Below are 18,035 nucleotides of genomic sequence, written 5' to 3' on the forward strand. Positions count from 1 at the left end.
ATCGCTCACAAGTCCCGTGCCCTGGTTGGCCTAAGACAGCGCGGAAGCGGGGAGTTAAAGAGTCAGTGCCTGTCGTGGGAGCTGGCCTGGTCCCTCCGGAGCGCCCTGGAGTCGCCTTTGGGTGGCTTCCTTTTTTTACACAACACTAGGTACGTTCTTTGTAGTTCGTGGCCTTTTCTCCTGTCTCAAATTGGAGAGCTCACTTTTTCTGGCCCCAGATCCGCCTGCCCGCTTGCACTAGGGCGAATGGGAACAGCGAAGGAGTAGGTACTGAAGGGAGGGACGCCAAGAAAGAGTGATCGTGTAGAGTGGGGGTGACACCAGCGTGAGTGTCCTCTGCTCTTCACCCAAGGAAGCCAGCTGCAATTTCAACCTTCAAACAAGTGGATTCTTCTTTTTTTTCTTAATACAGACCCCTTTGACGGAAGTAATGCAAACTCGCCTTCTACCCTGGGGGTCTTAGCGAAAGGAGGATGTTTGAGGAAAAGGCAACCAAAGGCGGTTCATTTCCTATCTCTAGTTATTTGTCTGGAGCTAATTTGCAAGAAAGGCACGCGTACAGATCCTTCCTCATCTCTTGCCTGCTGTAAATAATTTTTTAGTAACTGCAGCTTGGTAGGAATTGCTGGGATATCCGAAGGATATTCAAAGTGTGTATAGACTTGATATAATGAATTAAAAACTACAAGTGTAAATCCTTAAAATGAAAGGGATTTCGTGCCTATTGTAACATTTAGTTACCTCAAAAGCGTACCTGAACTCATTCACATTTGGTTGACTGCTGCTTATCAGCCACTTTACTTCTCTGAGCTTAATTCTGCAAAATATCACTAATACTGTACCTCTATAGCTTTCCTGGTTATTTCGAGGATCACTTGGGAAAAATGGATGTGATGCTTTTTTATAAATTACAAAGAAGCCCCAAGACCATTAGGTTTCGAGTTAATTTTTGTGAACTATCTGTTGAATACATTTTAATGGTCAAAGTGAATGTCTATGGAACTTTGCAGTCTTATTATATATAATTCTGATTTCTTTTTAGTTTTTTCTCTGTGCTATGGGAGATGTCAAAGAACCAAAAATGCAAATAACACCGGAAACTCCAGGAAGGATCCCTGTTTTAAATCCTTTTGAAAGTCCTGGTGATTATTCTAATCTCCATGAACAAACTCTCTCCAGTCCTTCTGTTTTTAAATCAACAAAATTACCAGTAAGTGATTAGTATTTACAAATAATTTTAAATATAAATTTCTTTACAAAGTAAGGGAGAAACATTGTGGAGTATACATACCTGGAATGTGCTTTAATTGTAATATTCATTCTAACCTAATGGGCTATAAGTAAGTTAGCTGAACGATTTGTTTATTTAGCATTTCTCCTTTTTTATTTAAAGGATAACAGGTTAGCTTCTTGTAGTTATGAGTATAGCTAGATACTATGGTGTCCGGTATAATACTAATACCATATTAGAGAAGAAGTTATATCATTTAATTATCCACATTTATTCAGCAAACATTATTTGAATGCTGCTACGTGTCAGATACAATGCTAGGCATAGATGTTACACTGAACAAGTCAGGGTCCGTAGACACAAATTCTCAGGGAGCTTATACTCTAATATAAGGGTCAGCAAACTTGTTCTGTCAGGAGCCAGATAGTAAATATTTTAGGTCTTGTTGGTCATCTGGTTGCTGTTACTACTACTCATCTCTGCCTTGTATCACAAAAGCAGCCATAGGCAATACATAAACAAATAAACATGGATGTGTTCCAATAAAGCTTTATTTATGGGCAGTGAAACTTGAATTTCATGAAATACTAATATTCTTTAGGGTTTTTGTCAACCATTCATAGCTTGCAAATTGTTCAAAAAGAAAGTAACCTCTACTGGGATAGACACAACTAAATTAGCAACTTCAGAAGAGTGTGATGTGTTGTGACTGGTGGTTAAGTTCAAGGGTGATACAGAAGGGAATGTGCCCTTTATGAGATTAGGGAAGGCTTCATCACTTTGCTTATTTTCACTGTTATTGGTCACAGTGGAGCGTTTCTTTTGAAGTCCGATCTTTTAATCTGGTAAATTATCTAGAAAACTGCAAACTGAGTGGCTTTTATGCTACACGTTCATATCAACTTGAAGCAGGTCTGCACTAGAGGAGTTTTACAGTTATACAGTTTATATTGAGTCATTAATCTGACCTCATTTTTAATTGAATTGTATTAAATCTTTGTTATCTGTTAATAAAAAATAATGAAATGACCACAACATAATCCTCAAAGCCAGAATGTATGGCATCTTGAGTTTTTCATCCTGAATTTTTCAAAAATAAGTTCTGAACTCCAGCTTAGGATTTGGATAAGAGTTTGGTTTGGTTGGATAGTTGAATACAGAAAGGCAGCACTAATTACCATTCATAATCATTTTAAGGACCGACTATTTTAGGAGCTTTTGCAGGCACTTCTGCCATTAGGACTTTAATTTTAGTTCATTCTTATTGAAAGTAAAGACCTTTGGTAACTAAGAGATTTTTACTTTTTCCTTGGCATGTTGCATCACTGATGAGTGTTAATTGTGGAATTTCTATATCATTAATTCTCTACTGTGATTATTATGTAATTTTAAAAAACCACCCAACCCCACGTACATTATACTTAATGTCAGTAAGAAAATAGAAAGAGCAAAACCAAAATAAAAGTATATCTTGATTGTCCACCAAAAAAAAAAAAAAAAATCACCCAGAGGGAAGATTTGTATATTTTAAAAGTGATAAAGTTAAGCCAATTGATTTAGCGTGTTTTGATTACCATTTGCCATTTAATTTAGTGGTAAAGTCAAATTTAAGAATACAAGCTGTAAGATATGTTTATATTATAACCATTTACATTATTTTTGAAGTTGACATTGGTTAGCATTTTGATGAACTATTTTAGTTTGCTTTTACTCATAAGCTCGCTTTCTTTTGTTAAGACTCCAGGGAAATTTAGATGGTCTATTGATCAACTAGCTGTAATAAATCCTGTAGAAATAGACCCAGAAGACATTCATCGCCAAGCTTTATACTTAAGTCATTCTCGGTAAGTTTTCTTTCCTTGCACTGAAGTGTAATAACATACTCTCACGTGAAGAGAAATGAAATTCCAAAGTTAAATATTTATATGGAACAATGTCAGAGAGGAAAAATTATGATACATATTTATTTTACCTAAATGAAGAGTGAGTTCAGAGAACTACATCCAGAAAGATTTACTTGCTAACAGTTGCAAATCGGGTTAGGAGTCTTTTTCTTTTAGAGATAACCTTCTCCCTCTTCTGCATATGGGGCAACTGTGCCTCCTCAGCACTTGGAAAAGGGAAGAGTATTTTGAAATGTGTACCTTTCTACATGATTGTGGCTTCTCCCATTGAATTTTTATGGTGGAGTCAGGTAAAGCAAAATGTCGTTTCATTGCCGTATACGGTTAAGGAAGCCTAAAAATTCCCTTACCAAGTTAAGACACATTGAATGGAAGTATATCCTTTAGCAACAGAGAGCTTTTATAGATATCCAACTTTAATATAGGACATTTGGGGATCTGAATTACATTGTCTTCAATTCAACCTAGTAATCAGAGCAGTCTTAACGTTTTGTTAATGTGTTGTATAGGTTTCCCAGCACTAGTGTGCTTCAGACATTCTGTTCAGTGATGCCTCATATAGTGAGAACACTTGCACTTCTTTGGTGAAACAGACCTTGTTTTTGATAACAAATTGCAATGATCTGTAATTCCAAATTACAGATAACAGTTTTCATTAATAGTTTGAGGGACTGTTTTGTTAATTTTATAGTCTGATTTTCTTTATATTTGAAAAAATTGAATACCGATATGACCAGCTTTTAATTTTTGGTCCTAAGATACATGTGTTGTCAGTCCAAAATCTTGGGTAATCCTTTTTCCTTTAACTTTAGAATTTAGTCACACAAAGATGTACTCATGTTGAGATGCTCTTGCAAATAGTTGTCTGGCTTTTCTACGCCTTCTTCTCTTGGCTTGATAACTTGAGGAACATTCATTTATAATTAATTATTGTCTGTCAAAAGTGTTGTAGAATGGGGAATGAGCATAAAAGCATTTTAACCTCACTCTAAATAATACCTTTGAAAGAGAAGGTGAATATCTAAAAACACATGAGTCACAAATGGGATTCATTTTTTATTTCACATGAACTATGTGCTTTATTTTGCCTCTTTATTATTATATTCAACCATGGACAATTGTTATCTATTAAGTCAAGAGATATTTTTGAACACTGAGGCACTGTGAGGAACACTAAAGAAGTATAGGATATTATTCTTGCCTTCTAGAGTCAACAGTGCCATTAACCAAAGTTATGACTCATCGTTTCTATACTTATTAATAAATGATGTATTGTCTGGGTAGGTGTATGAATGTTGGTTTATATCAGTAGATAGATTTATAGTATAGGAGAGGGAAAGAGTGGGGAAAGATCCTAATTTGAATTTAATTTACTAATGTAATTCAATGAATAGTTATGCCTTCTACCAGGGATAGTGAGTATAATTTTAAAACAGGTTGTTTCGTTCTTAACAATTAGCACTTGGCTTTCAGTGTCTCTTCCTACCTAACCCAAGTTCCTGATTTCAGTGCTTCCCACCTTTTTCATGCCATTCTACAAATAAAAAATAACTGTAAGGCATAGTGGTGTAAGCAAATGAGTCTACCATACAGGAAGTACACAGTCCTGAACCCCGCCCCACCTCCTAGGATCCATTCAAGGCATACATGTAATCTATATACATCATTCCAGTGTTCATGACATACTGGTCAAGGTACGGTACCCTATATGACTTCTTAGAACCATCCAGGATCTGGCCCTACGGTATTTAGCCAAACCGATTTTCAGTGCTTCCAGCAATCCTCTGAATATTTTGGGTCCTTAAAGCCCCTCTGATGAAGTAGCAAAAGGTGTTTGAATGAGGTAATGCTAGGTCAGAGCTTACTACTACTATAAGCTATTCTTATGCACTGTCATTTTGACTTAGTTATGTCCATGATGAGATGAAGAAAACAGTTATCCTCAAAATGGCTGTTGTATGGGGATTAAGCTGAGATATGGGGATTATCATTGTAGTCTTTCTCAGAATTCCTTTATTTGAAAAATCCACTTGATTTTAGTTTCTGAAATTTGTCCTTAATTATATAAAGTTTAGTTAAGCTACAAACAGATAAACATATGAAAAAATTTTGAAAGAAAAAAGTATCTTACCAATTTATTAATGGAAAGCAAATACTCTTTCCTGGAGCAGATTAAAGAAGTGGTCTTACAAGGCTAACTGCTGAGTCCTTGGCAAGTATATGCCTTGTGCTTGAGACCCGACATTTTATATTAAATCTTACAGCTGATAAATTTGTGTTCTTGTAATTGCATATTGTATCCGAGTGAAAAATTTATTTGGACATAATTTTATATCATTAATAATTTATTTTATAATTAATTTTGCCTATTCAGCTGTCTAAGGATGATAATTTCTTCTATTTCAGAGTAAGCTGATTATAAAATTACAACTATGATAAACTTGCTATAATTGAAGAAAATGAGTTTGGACAAGTTTTAAATTTCTGAGGAGCGAAATACTTCTTAATTACTATAATTAAAGGATAAAGTTTATTCAAATACTTTATGTTGTTAATAGTACTTTTTAAATTATGTCAGTATAAGCTTTTGAAAAGAAAATATTCCATTCAAAATATGAATGGAAAAGAGGGAGTTATGCCTAAAAGCACAATACTGAATATCTAAATACTATCATTAGCTAAATGTGATAAAATTCCAATTTTTCTTTTAAAATGAGTTTAACATTTGCCAGTTTTCAACAGAAAGAAATGATTTCTTTGAAAGGTGATTTTAAATGTTCAATCAGCTGAAGTAATGGCATGGTTATTTTTCTTCTTTATCTTTGTATAGAATAGATAAAGATGCGGAAGACAAAAGACAAAAAGCCATTGAAGAGGTAACTTAAAACTGTTACTGATCATTAAACCAGTTAAGCGTCAATTCCTTCAATTCCGCATGCATGTCACCTCTTTTAGGAGGACCTCCTTCAAATCCTTTACTGTTCTAGCTTCTCACCAGCCTGCCCGTCCCCTGCTGTATGAGAGCCCTTCTGCTCCCATAAGACCAATGTCTCAGCTAGTTTGGCACCTCTCGTAGTACTTACTTATATACTATTATTGTAATGATCGATTTAGTGCTTTTCTATGCTAGACTGAACTCTTTTCTGGATACTGTGTTTCATTCATCTTCTCATTCTCAAGGTCTAGCACAGTTTGTCTTTCTTTCGTCTTCAGATTATCAGTTAGCACAACTGTTTCAGGTTGGAGTTTATGTAAAGAAAGTTGAATATTTTCAGACCTTGAAAATCTAGATTGGCATTGGTAATGGTGGTGTTGTTGTTGTTAATACTTCAGATTTTTAAAACTGTATCGTGAACTAAATTGTCTTATGGATACAGAGAAAAAGTATATAGGATATTTTTAAAAATAAAAATAACGAACTAAGTTTTTCACATTTGCTTCTTTGTTTGCTTAATTCTTAGAGTGCCAGGAAGGGTTATCTAGTTATTTCCTCAGAAACTCTTTACATCATGGCAACATTTCTTATTTTCTTTTTTGCTTCACTAGCCCCCTCTACCCACCTGTATTCCTTAGTAATACTTGTTTCTTCTGCACCTCAAAAGACTTCAGCTATGGCATGTTCTGAGATCAGGCAATGCTTGGGCCCCTCCTACACTTGTTTTTTGGTGTTAGTGTTGTCATCTGGTATTTCAGATACAGCCTATTTCTTCAAAAATAGTTTCATATGTTTTACTGTAAACATTGTCTACTTCTTAGTCTACCTAGTAATTTAAAGTTTTCATTCTAATCCAATCACTTGATTCCTCCCTAGTTGAATAAATAGTCTCAGAATGTTTTCCATTTCCTAACATTTTGGAAAATATGCTTTCTCTTTAGAATCCTCAACATTAAAGGGAAGTTCAACAGAAAACTTAAGAAAATGATGTCAGAGTGAAGATTAGAGTCAATGTATCAGAAACAAATTTATATATATATATATATATATATATAAAACATATCTGAAAATAAAATAAATACATGCACATAATAAAAACAAAAAAAAGTTCAAACTGCAAAGAAAAAATATCAAATGAAAATGAGGAGTCTCTGTTCCTCCATCCCACTTCTTCAAAGTAACTACTGTAACATTTATACTTTCAGATTAATTTTATGTGTGTAATAGCTGTGTCCTTTAAATATTTTACTCAAATAGGTTATCATTCTCATACTATTTTGCATCTTTTTTTTTTTTGCTTAATAATTTTTCTTAGATTTTTTTTATTATTAGCACATACTGATTTTTAGCAATACCATACTATTTCATTGTCTGACTGTATCATAATCTAACCCAGCTGCTATTGATCAATGTTTAGGTTGTGTTCAGTGTTCTTCTATCACAAATAATGCTTCAGTGAACACACTTGTACAGATATCTTTTTGTAATTAAAATGGACTTGCTAAATCAGAGGCTTTGTGATTTCAGTTTTGGTAAATTTTGCCATCTTGTCCTCCCAAAAGGATGTACCAATTTTTACCCTTGACTACGTTATGATACTTAATGTTTTCTCATATCTGCAATAATGGTTATTAACAAACTTCTTAATTTGTGCTACTCTTATTATCTTAAGAGTTTATCTCGTTATTTGGATTTGTGTGTCTTTCATTTTGAATGAACTTATGCATGGCTTCATAAGTTTATGGGTCCTTTATATTTTTTTCTGGGAATTGTCTATATCATAATCTCTGCTCCACTCCCTATTTTTTTACATCTTTCCTCATGCATTCATTTGTAGTTTAGTCAAGGAAATGAGTTCTTTGTTATAGGTATAGCAAAATATTTTTTAAAAATGTTTTTAATTACCCCCAAAACATGTAAAGAGAAGGGAAGAAGACTGATTTAGGCTTAATCTTATATCTAGAATAAAAGAGGAAAAACAATATCCAAATGCTCTATCTCCATTTGATTATACTGCCAGTGGTATGCTAGTAAATGTTTAAAAGCTGGCCCTCTGATTGTGGGGAGAGTATGAGTTTTAGTGCTTGCTGCTATCCATGATGTAAATATTCCAGCTGGGGCCAATTTCAAGTTTCTAAAATGGCATAACTAAATAGGAAAAGAAGTGTAGTGGTACATTATTATATGTAGGAGTTCCACCATACAGATACAAAAGATGTAATTAACCTCAATAGTATAGATATTGGTAAATGTAGTAAAATAACTAACAAGGGATGATTTTGAGTATTTTTTAAATTTATTTAATTATAAGTTGTATATAATTTTATTTTTCATATTGGCTTTGCCCCAAATTCCTGAAAACTTAATAGTTAGATCTTGAGACCCAATACAAGCCAGCTCTAGTCCCTGTTCATACTGGCTTACTTGTGTATATGTATCTCTATTTATTCCTTCCCTCTTTGTGCTCCCTTTTGTCATCCCTCAGTGCCATGTGGCCCCCCCCCAAAAAAAATTGGGGAAAAGTAAAAATATTTTCTCTAGGTTAATGCCCTTAGCTTAATATGCAGCTTTCACATTGGAGTGGTTGGTTGATTTCTTTTTACATGTACTTTAAATTTCTTCCATTTCACCTTTGGTCATTTGTGCTTTTAAGTATTAAAATTTTTAAACCTATAAAGTTAGTATATAACATGTTTGATGGTTATTTGAAAATAACAGGTACCTTTTCATATTTTGGGGGGAGTTTATACCTAATTGTATGACTTTAATTTTCCTAGTTTTTCACTAAGGATGTCATTGTGCCCTCTCCTTGGACTGATCATGAAGGGAAACAGCTTTCAGAGTATCATTCCAGTAAATGTGAGTATACAAAAGATCATCTGAATAAAAGTAAGAAAATTATAAATCAGTGAATGTAAAACAACATATAGTGAGGTGTCAGTTTATGTGCTTTGGTAAAGATGTTGATATAAATGAAATTTCTGGGTACTAGAGAGTTAACTATTTAAAGGTTAGGATTCAAAATTTGACTACGGTGTACTGAATTCATTTTTTTTGGCCATTCTATTCTGAATTTAACTTTTTCTTCATGACCATTGTGAATAGCATTTATAAATGGTCGTTATAGAGCACCCATAGTTGCAGAAATAGTATTGAATATAGAACTGAGTTGTTAATGATTTTTGCAGTGATATTGAAGGTTAATTTTTTAAATGAAATTGTTAAATTGCTTTGTTTTTTGCTAATTTGCTGATTTCTTGTAAAGGTAGAGGAAGGACACTTGATTTCTAGGACAGTAATACAGCTGATTATCTGCAAAATTAATAAGGAAATCGAAGGACAAGCCAATAATCTTTAAAGTATTTTTCTACCTCCAGGAAGTGGTTACCTTATATTTGCTCTTACTGTCCTTCGGGTTGTGAGCAATGTTCAAATATCACTTGTATATATGCATCCCTCATTTCAGTGGAATTACCCACTCTTCTGTGTAGCATACATTAATTATGCTCTCAATATAAGAGAATATTTGTTCCATTCTTCATCCAAAAATAAAAAACCATAACAATAATAGGTAAATGGATTGAGTACTCAACATGCTCCAGGACAGTGCTAAGTGCTTTCAGTAATTCCTTAAAACAGCTCGTATGAGGTAGGTGCTATTATTGGCCCCATTTTATAGGTGAGAAAACCTCATTTTAGAAAGGTTAGAGCCCTTGCTCAGGATTACAGAGATGACAAAAGTGGTAAAACATGGAGTCAAAACTAGGCATTCTCAGTTCAGATTCTGTATTCTTAGCCTTTTCAACCTAAAGTAGCGTGCAGTAGTGGATGCAGACCTGGGTTGCAGACCTCCTGCTATTATAAATCAGAAAGGGTACTCGATCAAATTATTCGATCTCCTTAGACTTCAGTTTTTTATTTGTGAAATAAAGGAGTTGAACTGCATGGTGTCTTAACATTCCTTCCAGCTCTAAAATTCTGTATCCAAGGTGACATTTTCTTAGACGCTAGTTTTTCTCCCAAATTCTTTAATTTTTGATTTTTGAACAGATGAATCAACCTTCTTATGTGATCTTTTTTATAAAATAATTTCATATACCAAATATCTTATTTCAGTTACAGTGGTACGGGATCAGGAAAATGCTAAAAATACGACAGCCTCTTTGATAAACTAGTCCAGCCCATGATGACAAGAGTGCAGCAGTTGATAGGGTGGGCTCCAGGACTGTGCTGTCTAGTCTGGTGTTAGGAGAATTCTCCAGGGTCTCAAATTTCTGCACGTCAAGTGAGGAGTGGCTCACATTGCCTTTTTTTTCCAAACTATCTTTTCAAGGATATTTGTGGACATCCTTAGAAGATAAAGCTAATGTGTCCCTCCAGAGCAGAGAGGGTTTTGTGTCTTCCTCTGGAGCAAGTTTGCTTGTAGCTTACTGTAAAAGAATGGGATTTCCTAAGCTCAGGGTTCTTGAGCTGTGCTGAAAACCTACTGCGTGAGCCACATCCACCTGGGCTGTTCTATGTCACTTCCTTGGAACTTAGGGGCAAAGGAAACCGATGTGAACATGGAGCTCTTGCTACTTGTGCTAGGAGTAGTGAAGTCCTTTGTCTTTGACCCAGGAGTCTTATGTCTTCAACCAGCATCCATGGAATGTTGACACCACTAACTTGTCAGCTTGCAAGTAGGGTAAAATCTCAGACCTTTCACAATTCTCGACATATGGTAGCCACTAGCCAAATGTGACTTTTTAAAATTAAATAAATTTAAATTAAACATTTAGATACCTAGTCACACTATTAACATTTCATGTTTAAGGTGTTTGGACTCTATGTAGCCTAAAGACCTAGGGACATTTTAGCCTCAGAGTGCGTTGATTACATTTGCCTTATAGTAGGTCGTGCTGCTTACAGCAAAGAAGGCATTTGAATCTAGAATTTGATTTCTTTTCTTATGCATTCTGATAGTATTTAATAAAAGACTTTAACTCATTCACCCATCCCACCCACTTAACCCAGTCATTCATCCATTTATTTATTACTGGTCTTTATTCTGTTATTTTAAGCTTTCTGGGATTTTTGGTCTCCTTACTTTTGCCTTCTTTTAATTTTGCTTATGTTAATCATTTTTGTCATTGTATGTTTTAGTTGTTTTATCTTGTGACTTTCAAGTTATGAACCTTAATATTTAGTCATTAACTTTCAATTTTTAATAAAATTATTTGCAGCTATATTTTTAACTCTTGCTATGAAAAAAACAGCATGGTTTTATTTACCAAATTTTAGGTTTTGTCAAGATCATCTGGTGTTTTAATTCAGACAAGTTAAACCCATTTTTCAAAAATATTAAGTGACAGAGGATCTGTTAAGGACACTGAGGATGGCTAACATGCATCTTAACCTTTTAAGGTTTACAACATGGAGAGCAACCATACTTTCCTTAAAAAGTATTACTTGGTGCCTCCTTGTCTGCTATACAGTAGTAATCTTTCAAGTTTTATCTTTGTGCTGCTTCAAAATTTAAAAAAATAATTAAATAAACATAACAGAAATTTGCCAACATATACTTACATGTACAGACTTTTTTTTTCATTTATTTTTTAAATGTAAAATAAAAGTTTCCACTTTGTTCGGGTTTTTTTTTTTTTTAAACTCCGAAAAGTTACCATAAAGTAAATGAAGAATATAAAATGTAAGATTTTCATTTAAAATGTTTTAACAGGTATTAACATAAGTAATGAATCTCCAGTTGGAAGAAAGCTGACCATCTATTCTGAGAAAAGCAATGGTGAGTATGAACATAATCTGGAAAGGGGTATGTTCCACAATAAGCTATATTTAATTTTAAATTCAGTTCGTGTGATAACACTTTACTCTGGAATTGAAATTATTTTTTATGAATGTATTAGACCTGACTTTTAAAAACAATTACATACATCCAGTCATGTTTTAGAAATAGCAGTGTTGTGTTGTTTTCTTAGTCAAAGCATAGAGGTTGATTTCTGGATTGGGAAAGCATTTTTTCGAGAATTTGTTAATATTAGGCAATCTATCCCCAAATATAGACTGGCTTATTTTTTGATCCAAGTGCCAGCAGAAACACCAGGAGTTTACATCAGTGCTGGAAAGTGTGGGAAACCATTTGTAGGAAGGTGACATATTATGTAGTGGAATGCATAAATGAAATAATTCAGCTTCACTGGAACCTCATGGGGAGGTGTTTGGGAAGCACATGCTAAATTGCATGTAATTTGCTTGCATTGATTTAATCCATGTTTGTATTTTTTTGTCTGCTTGCTTCTAGCTGCTTGTCAGACATTGCTGTCTCTTCCTGTAGATTTTAATTTAGAGAATATATTAGGTAAGTTGCATTTATCTTTAATAATTTAAACAAAAGGTTTTGTTTTGATGGCTTTTTGTAAATGGAAATATGTGGTAATGCCTCTTTCTAAAGAAATGAAACCATCCTGAAATTATCATAATGAACTTTACTATAGATGTAAACTACTTATGGTCACATCTTATTGGTATCACCTATACTAATAATGAAGCAGTCAAAAAGAATAATTTCGGACTTCAAATATCACATACACCATTAAACACTGGCCTCTTTTTTGAAAACAATTCAGACAGATTGTGCATGGTGGTTTTTTAAAAATCAGATAACTGAAGTATAATTATTCTTCAAAATGACTAGCTTTGCCTTCTATTTTGTTAACTTTAAATGTAGGTGACTATTTTAGAGCTGATGAATTTGCAGATCAATCTCCTGGCAACCTCAGTTCTTCATCCCTCCGAAGAAAGCTATTTTTAGATGGCAACGGAAGTATCTCTGACTCCTTACCTCCAGCTTCTCCCAAAAGTCCTCGCACTGGTGCTCAAGCGTCACTTGAGGTTTTTTATTCAATAGATTTATCTCCTGTACGGTGTAGGAGCCCTGTGCAGACACCAAGTTCGGTAAGAAGTATATTAAAAGTGGCTGGTTAGTTTGCTGTGGATGTACTTAGACCTTGATGCTTCTATTACACTCAAGAGAAATAGTTGCCTTCTGACTTTTATATTTCATGAGGATTAAATCAGTGTACATTTTATCATTAGTCAAGAATGTTTTTGGTCTGTCCAATTTTGCATTTAGAAGTATGCAGGATAACCAAATTTGTCATGTATCTCAAGGAGTTTCAGTGTAAATTATTTACTGAATTATATAGTTTTTTTAGTATAACACAACTGGATTGGCATTAATGGAGTAATTTAATTTAAAACTTTTCATAAACAGCTGCTTAATATGAAATATAATGGTTTGTTTAAACACAGTGCATTTATAGTTTGTTTTGACTAGTGTATTCTGTTTCAAAAATTTTGTAGTAATCTTAGCTGTCCTTGTTATAAGATGTCTTGACTTTTAGCATCTTTCCTTTGAAGAATGACCAGAGTTCATATGATCAACTTTATAAATGTGTTTTGAAGATAAAGATAAATAGCATATGGAATAACAGAGTTGTGGAAGAGAACTGTATCACTCTATTATTTATTTATTTATTTATTTATTTACATATTTATTTATTATTTTTATCATAGGGGCAGTTTTCTTCTAGCCCTATTCAGGGCAGCGCAAAAAAATACAGTTTGGGAAGTATAACCAGCCCTTCACCTATTTCTTCACCCACTTTCTCACCAGTTGCTTTTCAAATAGGAAAGACACCACTCTCAGGTATGTCTCATAACAAAATACCTAATTTAAATTTTTACAGCATCAATATTTGTTACCAAAGAGGCTTCTTTTTAGCTTGTTCTAACGATAGAGCTCTAATCTATGGCCATACCACCCTGAACAAGCCCAATCCCGTCTGATCGCAGAAGCGAAGCAGGGTTGGGTCTGGTTAGTACTTGGATGGGAGACCACCTAGAAAGACCAGGTGCTGTAGGCGTAAAAAATAAAAAATAAGCAATTGTAAGCTGACAAGGTCCTTGCAATCTGTGAGGTCAACCAAGGGTTGCCTCACCCAAAAAAATAAAAAATGAATAAAATAACTATAGAGCTCTATGACCACTAACCTTTTAAAATTTAGAAACTTTTTTTTTTTACAAAAGGAACAGTTTACCTTCAAAAACTGAAATTCCTGGCAAAGTTAAATACAGGTAATTTGATCAGCAATATATTATGTCAAACATGCTTATAAACAGAATCAAAGAGAGATTTCAATTTTAGAGATAAGTTGGTTTTGGTATCCTTTTTTCTTTTTTTGCTTCTGACCTAGAGGTTCACACTTTGTTAATTGGATATTCGTATTTTGTAAATATGTATTTGAGTAAGATTTTTAAAGCAAATAGAGTGTGTTGAAATTTATGTATTTCTCTTTGCAATATGTCAGTCTCTGAAAATTATAGCACTTTTTGAAAATTACATAATAAAAACTATTCATACTTGAGAAAATTGGAAAACTGAAAATGGTATTTTTGTGTGTGTGTGTGTGTGTGTGTGTGTGTGTGTCTCATCCACATGAAGAGATACACACATACACACACAGTAATATATCCTGCTTTTTTACAAAGCATTTTATTAGGAGTATTTTCATAGGTCGTTCAAGTCATTTATTGTTTGAAACCATGATTTTGAATCAGTACGTATTATTTCATTACATGGATATATTATTTGCTATCAACCATTGATAAGCGTTTAAATTGTTTCTAATTTTTTAAATCACATATCTAATGATTATACCTGTGTGTACATTGTGTCGTATGTATTTATATCCTTGGTTAAATTCCCAGAAGTGGATTTGGTCAAAAGCGGTGAATGTTTTTAAGGCTTGATGAATTTTATCAAATTTTCTTCATAAAAGGTTGCAACAATTGAAATTTTCATCAGTAATATATAGGAAAGTGAGTTTCTCCCAACCCAGAAACACTGGTGTTATCATTCTTTTTGCATTTTCTTAATTTAGTAAATTATAAAAAAAGATTCCCTTACTGCTTTAATTTTTGTATCTGATTATTATGATGTTGAATTCTTTCTGAATGTTTATTGGTTATTTTAGAGTGGGGGATTATTAGTTCAGATTTCAATGTTTTGTTAAACAAATGGTCTCTCATTGCTTTAACTTCCATATTTTTTATTGTTTGTGTAGCTGAATACACTTTATGTATTTATTTACCATTGGAAGGATTGTTTCTGTGCTTTTACCCATCTTTTTAAAACCTTTTGTTTAAGCCAATGAAGTTATAAAAACTATTAAGTTTTAAAGCATTTTTCTCATTTTGATTATCATTGTTAAGCTCTTTATTATTGCAAATATTACTTTACAGTTTTTTGTTTGCCTTTTAATGTTGCTTATTGCATTTTGCATAAACAGATTTTTACATAAGCAGTCCCCCTTATCTGCAGGGATATGCTCCAAGACCCCAGTGGATGTCTGAAACTGTGGGTAGTACTAAACCCTATATACTATATTTTTCTATACATACATACATACCTATGATAAAGTTTGATTTACAAATTAAGCATAGTAAGAGATTAACAACAACAATAATAAAATAGAACAATTGTAACAAATACACTAGTAAAAGTTATGTGAATGTGCTCTCACTCATAACTGAGACAACTGCTAAGTGACTAATGGGCAGGTAAGCTATACAGAGTGGACACACCGGACAAAGGAATGGTTCATGTCCTGGGTGTGACAGAGCAGAACAGCATGAGATATCATAATGCTGCTCAGAACGGCAAGAAATTTAAAACTTGTGAATTGTTTATTTCTGGAATTTTCCATTTAATGTTTTTGGACTGTAGTCGACTGTGGGTAACTAAAACAGCAGAAAGTAAAACTGTGGATAAGGGTAGGGGCTACAGTATTTCATTTATCCGGTTATAGCTATTAATTTGTAGCTGTCAGCTGATTTGTCCAGTTTCTTCTTTGTATATGAACAATATTGTTATAGTAGCAATGTGCTTGTGAAGAAATAATTCTCAGGGAGTATTTTGTTTAATTAACAAGGGAAAGTACCAGAGGAATTATTTTTTTAAGAGCTTCATCTTACTTTTTGAGACACATTCATTTGTACTATTGTTTTTAACACTAAAATTTTACTTCAGTAAACAGCATAACTATTATAGAAATTCATTTTTTTCTGTCATGAAATATGATTACCATTTATTGATGGCTTATCTATTTTTGTGTTTTATGATGTAATTTTTCCTTTCCATCTTTTAGAACAAAAGAAGTTTACTTTGCCTTCTGATGTTTCGTCTGGAATAAATTCTAATGGAATTACCAATCCGTGTATCAGAAGTCCTTACATAGATGGCTGCTCACCAATTAAAAACTGGTCTCCTATGAGACTTGAGATGTGTAGAGGCGGTACTCAGTATCGGACCTCACTGATTCGGATACCTTTTACTCTTGAGGCTCACAGTGAAGATGAAGAAGATAAAGCAAATATGTTTTCCAGAGATGCCTTATCATCTGCCATGGACACTACTGGAGTCCCCCAGAGGCAGCTGGGTAGTGACGCTTCTCCACGTAGCACACATTTAGTAGTGACTGCCATGTCTGTTACACAGACTCAGTCCAGTGCTTCTGCAAAAGACCTAGCACTGCTGCAGGATGTGGAAAATGAGAGGGAAAATAACACTGTGGATATGGTTGATCCTGTAGAGATAGCAGATGAGAACACATGGATTAAGGAGCCGATTGATAATGGGAGTTTACCCGTGACCGATTCTGTGAGTGGGATTGCTTTCAGTATGGAAAACTCTCATATGTGCATGTCACCTCTTGCAGAAAGCAGTGTCATTCCTTGTGAAAGCAGTAACAATCAGGTAAAGTATTTTAATATTCTGTCATCCTTTACTTGCTCCCTTGATGTTCTTTATCCTTTCTTATCCAAGATTATGGTAAGAGAAAATGCATTAAATGTGAGGACTATTGCATTATATGTATTTTTAATATCAGTCAATACTAGGCAATATCAAGCAGTTTAGTTTCTTGTAATTTGGACTCAATGCGTATTTAATATTCACATTAACTGATAATTATTTGGAGTAGGAAAAGACGAGAGCAGAAAAGAAATCAAGCTGCTCTGGTTCTACCTCCTGCTAGAGTCAGGTACCTTCTCAGGATTCCTGTCTTTCATGTGGAGTTAGTGCTTAAGGAATTTAATTTCTGGTATAGTATATGTATTCTAAAAATACAGTAATTTTGTTTTTTCCTTTATATGATTTAGGGAGAACAACTGAGTTTAGAGCACTTTTATGTATTTTTTTGTACTTTAAAAAATATGATTTTATAACCAACATTTTTCATGTATTTAAACATTCCTAATTTGCAATATCTGGCAACAGGAAAGCATGATTCATTTGACAGAACTACTTCATAGCCAGCACTCCCTTTCAGGAAGATATTTGTTCAATTCATTGAGATATTCTTTGAGCTGAGAATTTTGAAAGAAATTTAAAATATTCAGAATGCAATCCTTACCTGCCATTTCATAGTAAAAATATAAAATGTTTATTTAGCTCTACCTATATGCCAGGAGTTATTCTGAGTACTCTGTGTTAATTTGTTTAATCTTCACAACAATCCTGTGAAATAGGTGTATGTGTACTAGTATCCCCATTTTACAGATGAGGAAACTGAAGGTCAGAAAGGTGAAGTAAATTGCCTATATTTAGCTAGTAAGTGGTGGAGCCAAAATTTGAATCCTGGCAGTCTAGCTTTAGAGTCTATGTTCTTTAGTCCAAGTTTATACTGACTCATAGTAATAGCCAATACTTAGATGGTGTTTCATTGTGCCAGGCACTCTTCTAACTACTATATATGTATATACTATATATATTTTCATTTAATTCTCACAACAACCCTAAAATGCTTTAGTTTTATCCATTTTAAACTCATGGAGTGATTCTAATTGACTCAAAGTTAAATATAATCTTTTGCTCATATTTTTATGCCTATGTTATATATCCTGACTT

General features: G+C 33.6%; 1 protein-coding gene and 1 pseudogene across 1 annotated transcript in view; both read left to right on the top strand.

Annotated features, from left to right (window-relative positions):
- The window catches only part of BORA (BORA aurora kinase A activator), a 21,952-nt gene continuing 3,917 nt past the window's right edge, over positions 1–18,035 (top strand). The window contains exons 1-10 of the mRNA XM_039886836.1: positions 1–149; positions 1,043–1,210; positions 2,969–3,075; positions 5,966–6,011; positions 8,848–8,929; positions 11,787–11,852; positions 12,369–12,425; positions 12,795–13,021; positions 13,643–13,775; positions 16,276–16,883. Coding sequence (XP_039742770.1) covers positions 1,058–1,210; positions 2,969–3,075; positions 5,966–6,011; positions 8,848–8,929; positions 11,787–11,852; positions 12,369–12,425; positions 12,795–13,021; positions 13,643–13,775; positions 16,276–16,883 — 1,479 coding nt within the window. The 5' untranslated portion in view covers positions 1–149; positions 1,043–1,057. The remainder of the gene's footprint in view (positions 150–1,042; positions 1,211–2,968; positions 3,076–5,965; positions 6,012–8,847; positions 8,930–11,786; positions 11,853–12,368; positions 12,426–12,794; positions 13,022–13,642; positions 13,776–16,275; positions 16,884–18,035) is intronic.
- LOC120622518 (uncharacterized) lies at positions 13,874–13,992 on the top strand (annotated as a pseudogene).

The sequence above is a fragment of the Pteropus medius genome, unplaced genomic scaffold (genome assembly GCF_902729225.1).
Source record: "Pteropus medius unplaced genomic scaffold, Ma_sr-lr_union100, whole genome shotgun sequence".
NCBI lineage: Eukaryota > Metazoa > Chordata > Mammalia > Chiroptera > Pteropodidae > Pteropus > Pteropus medius.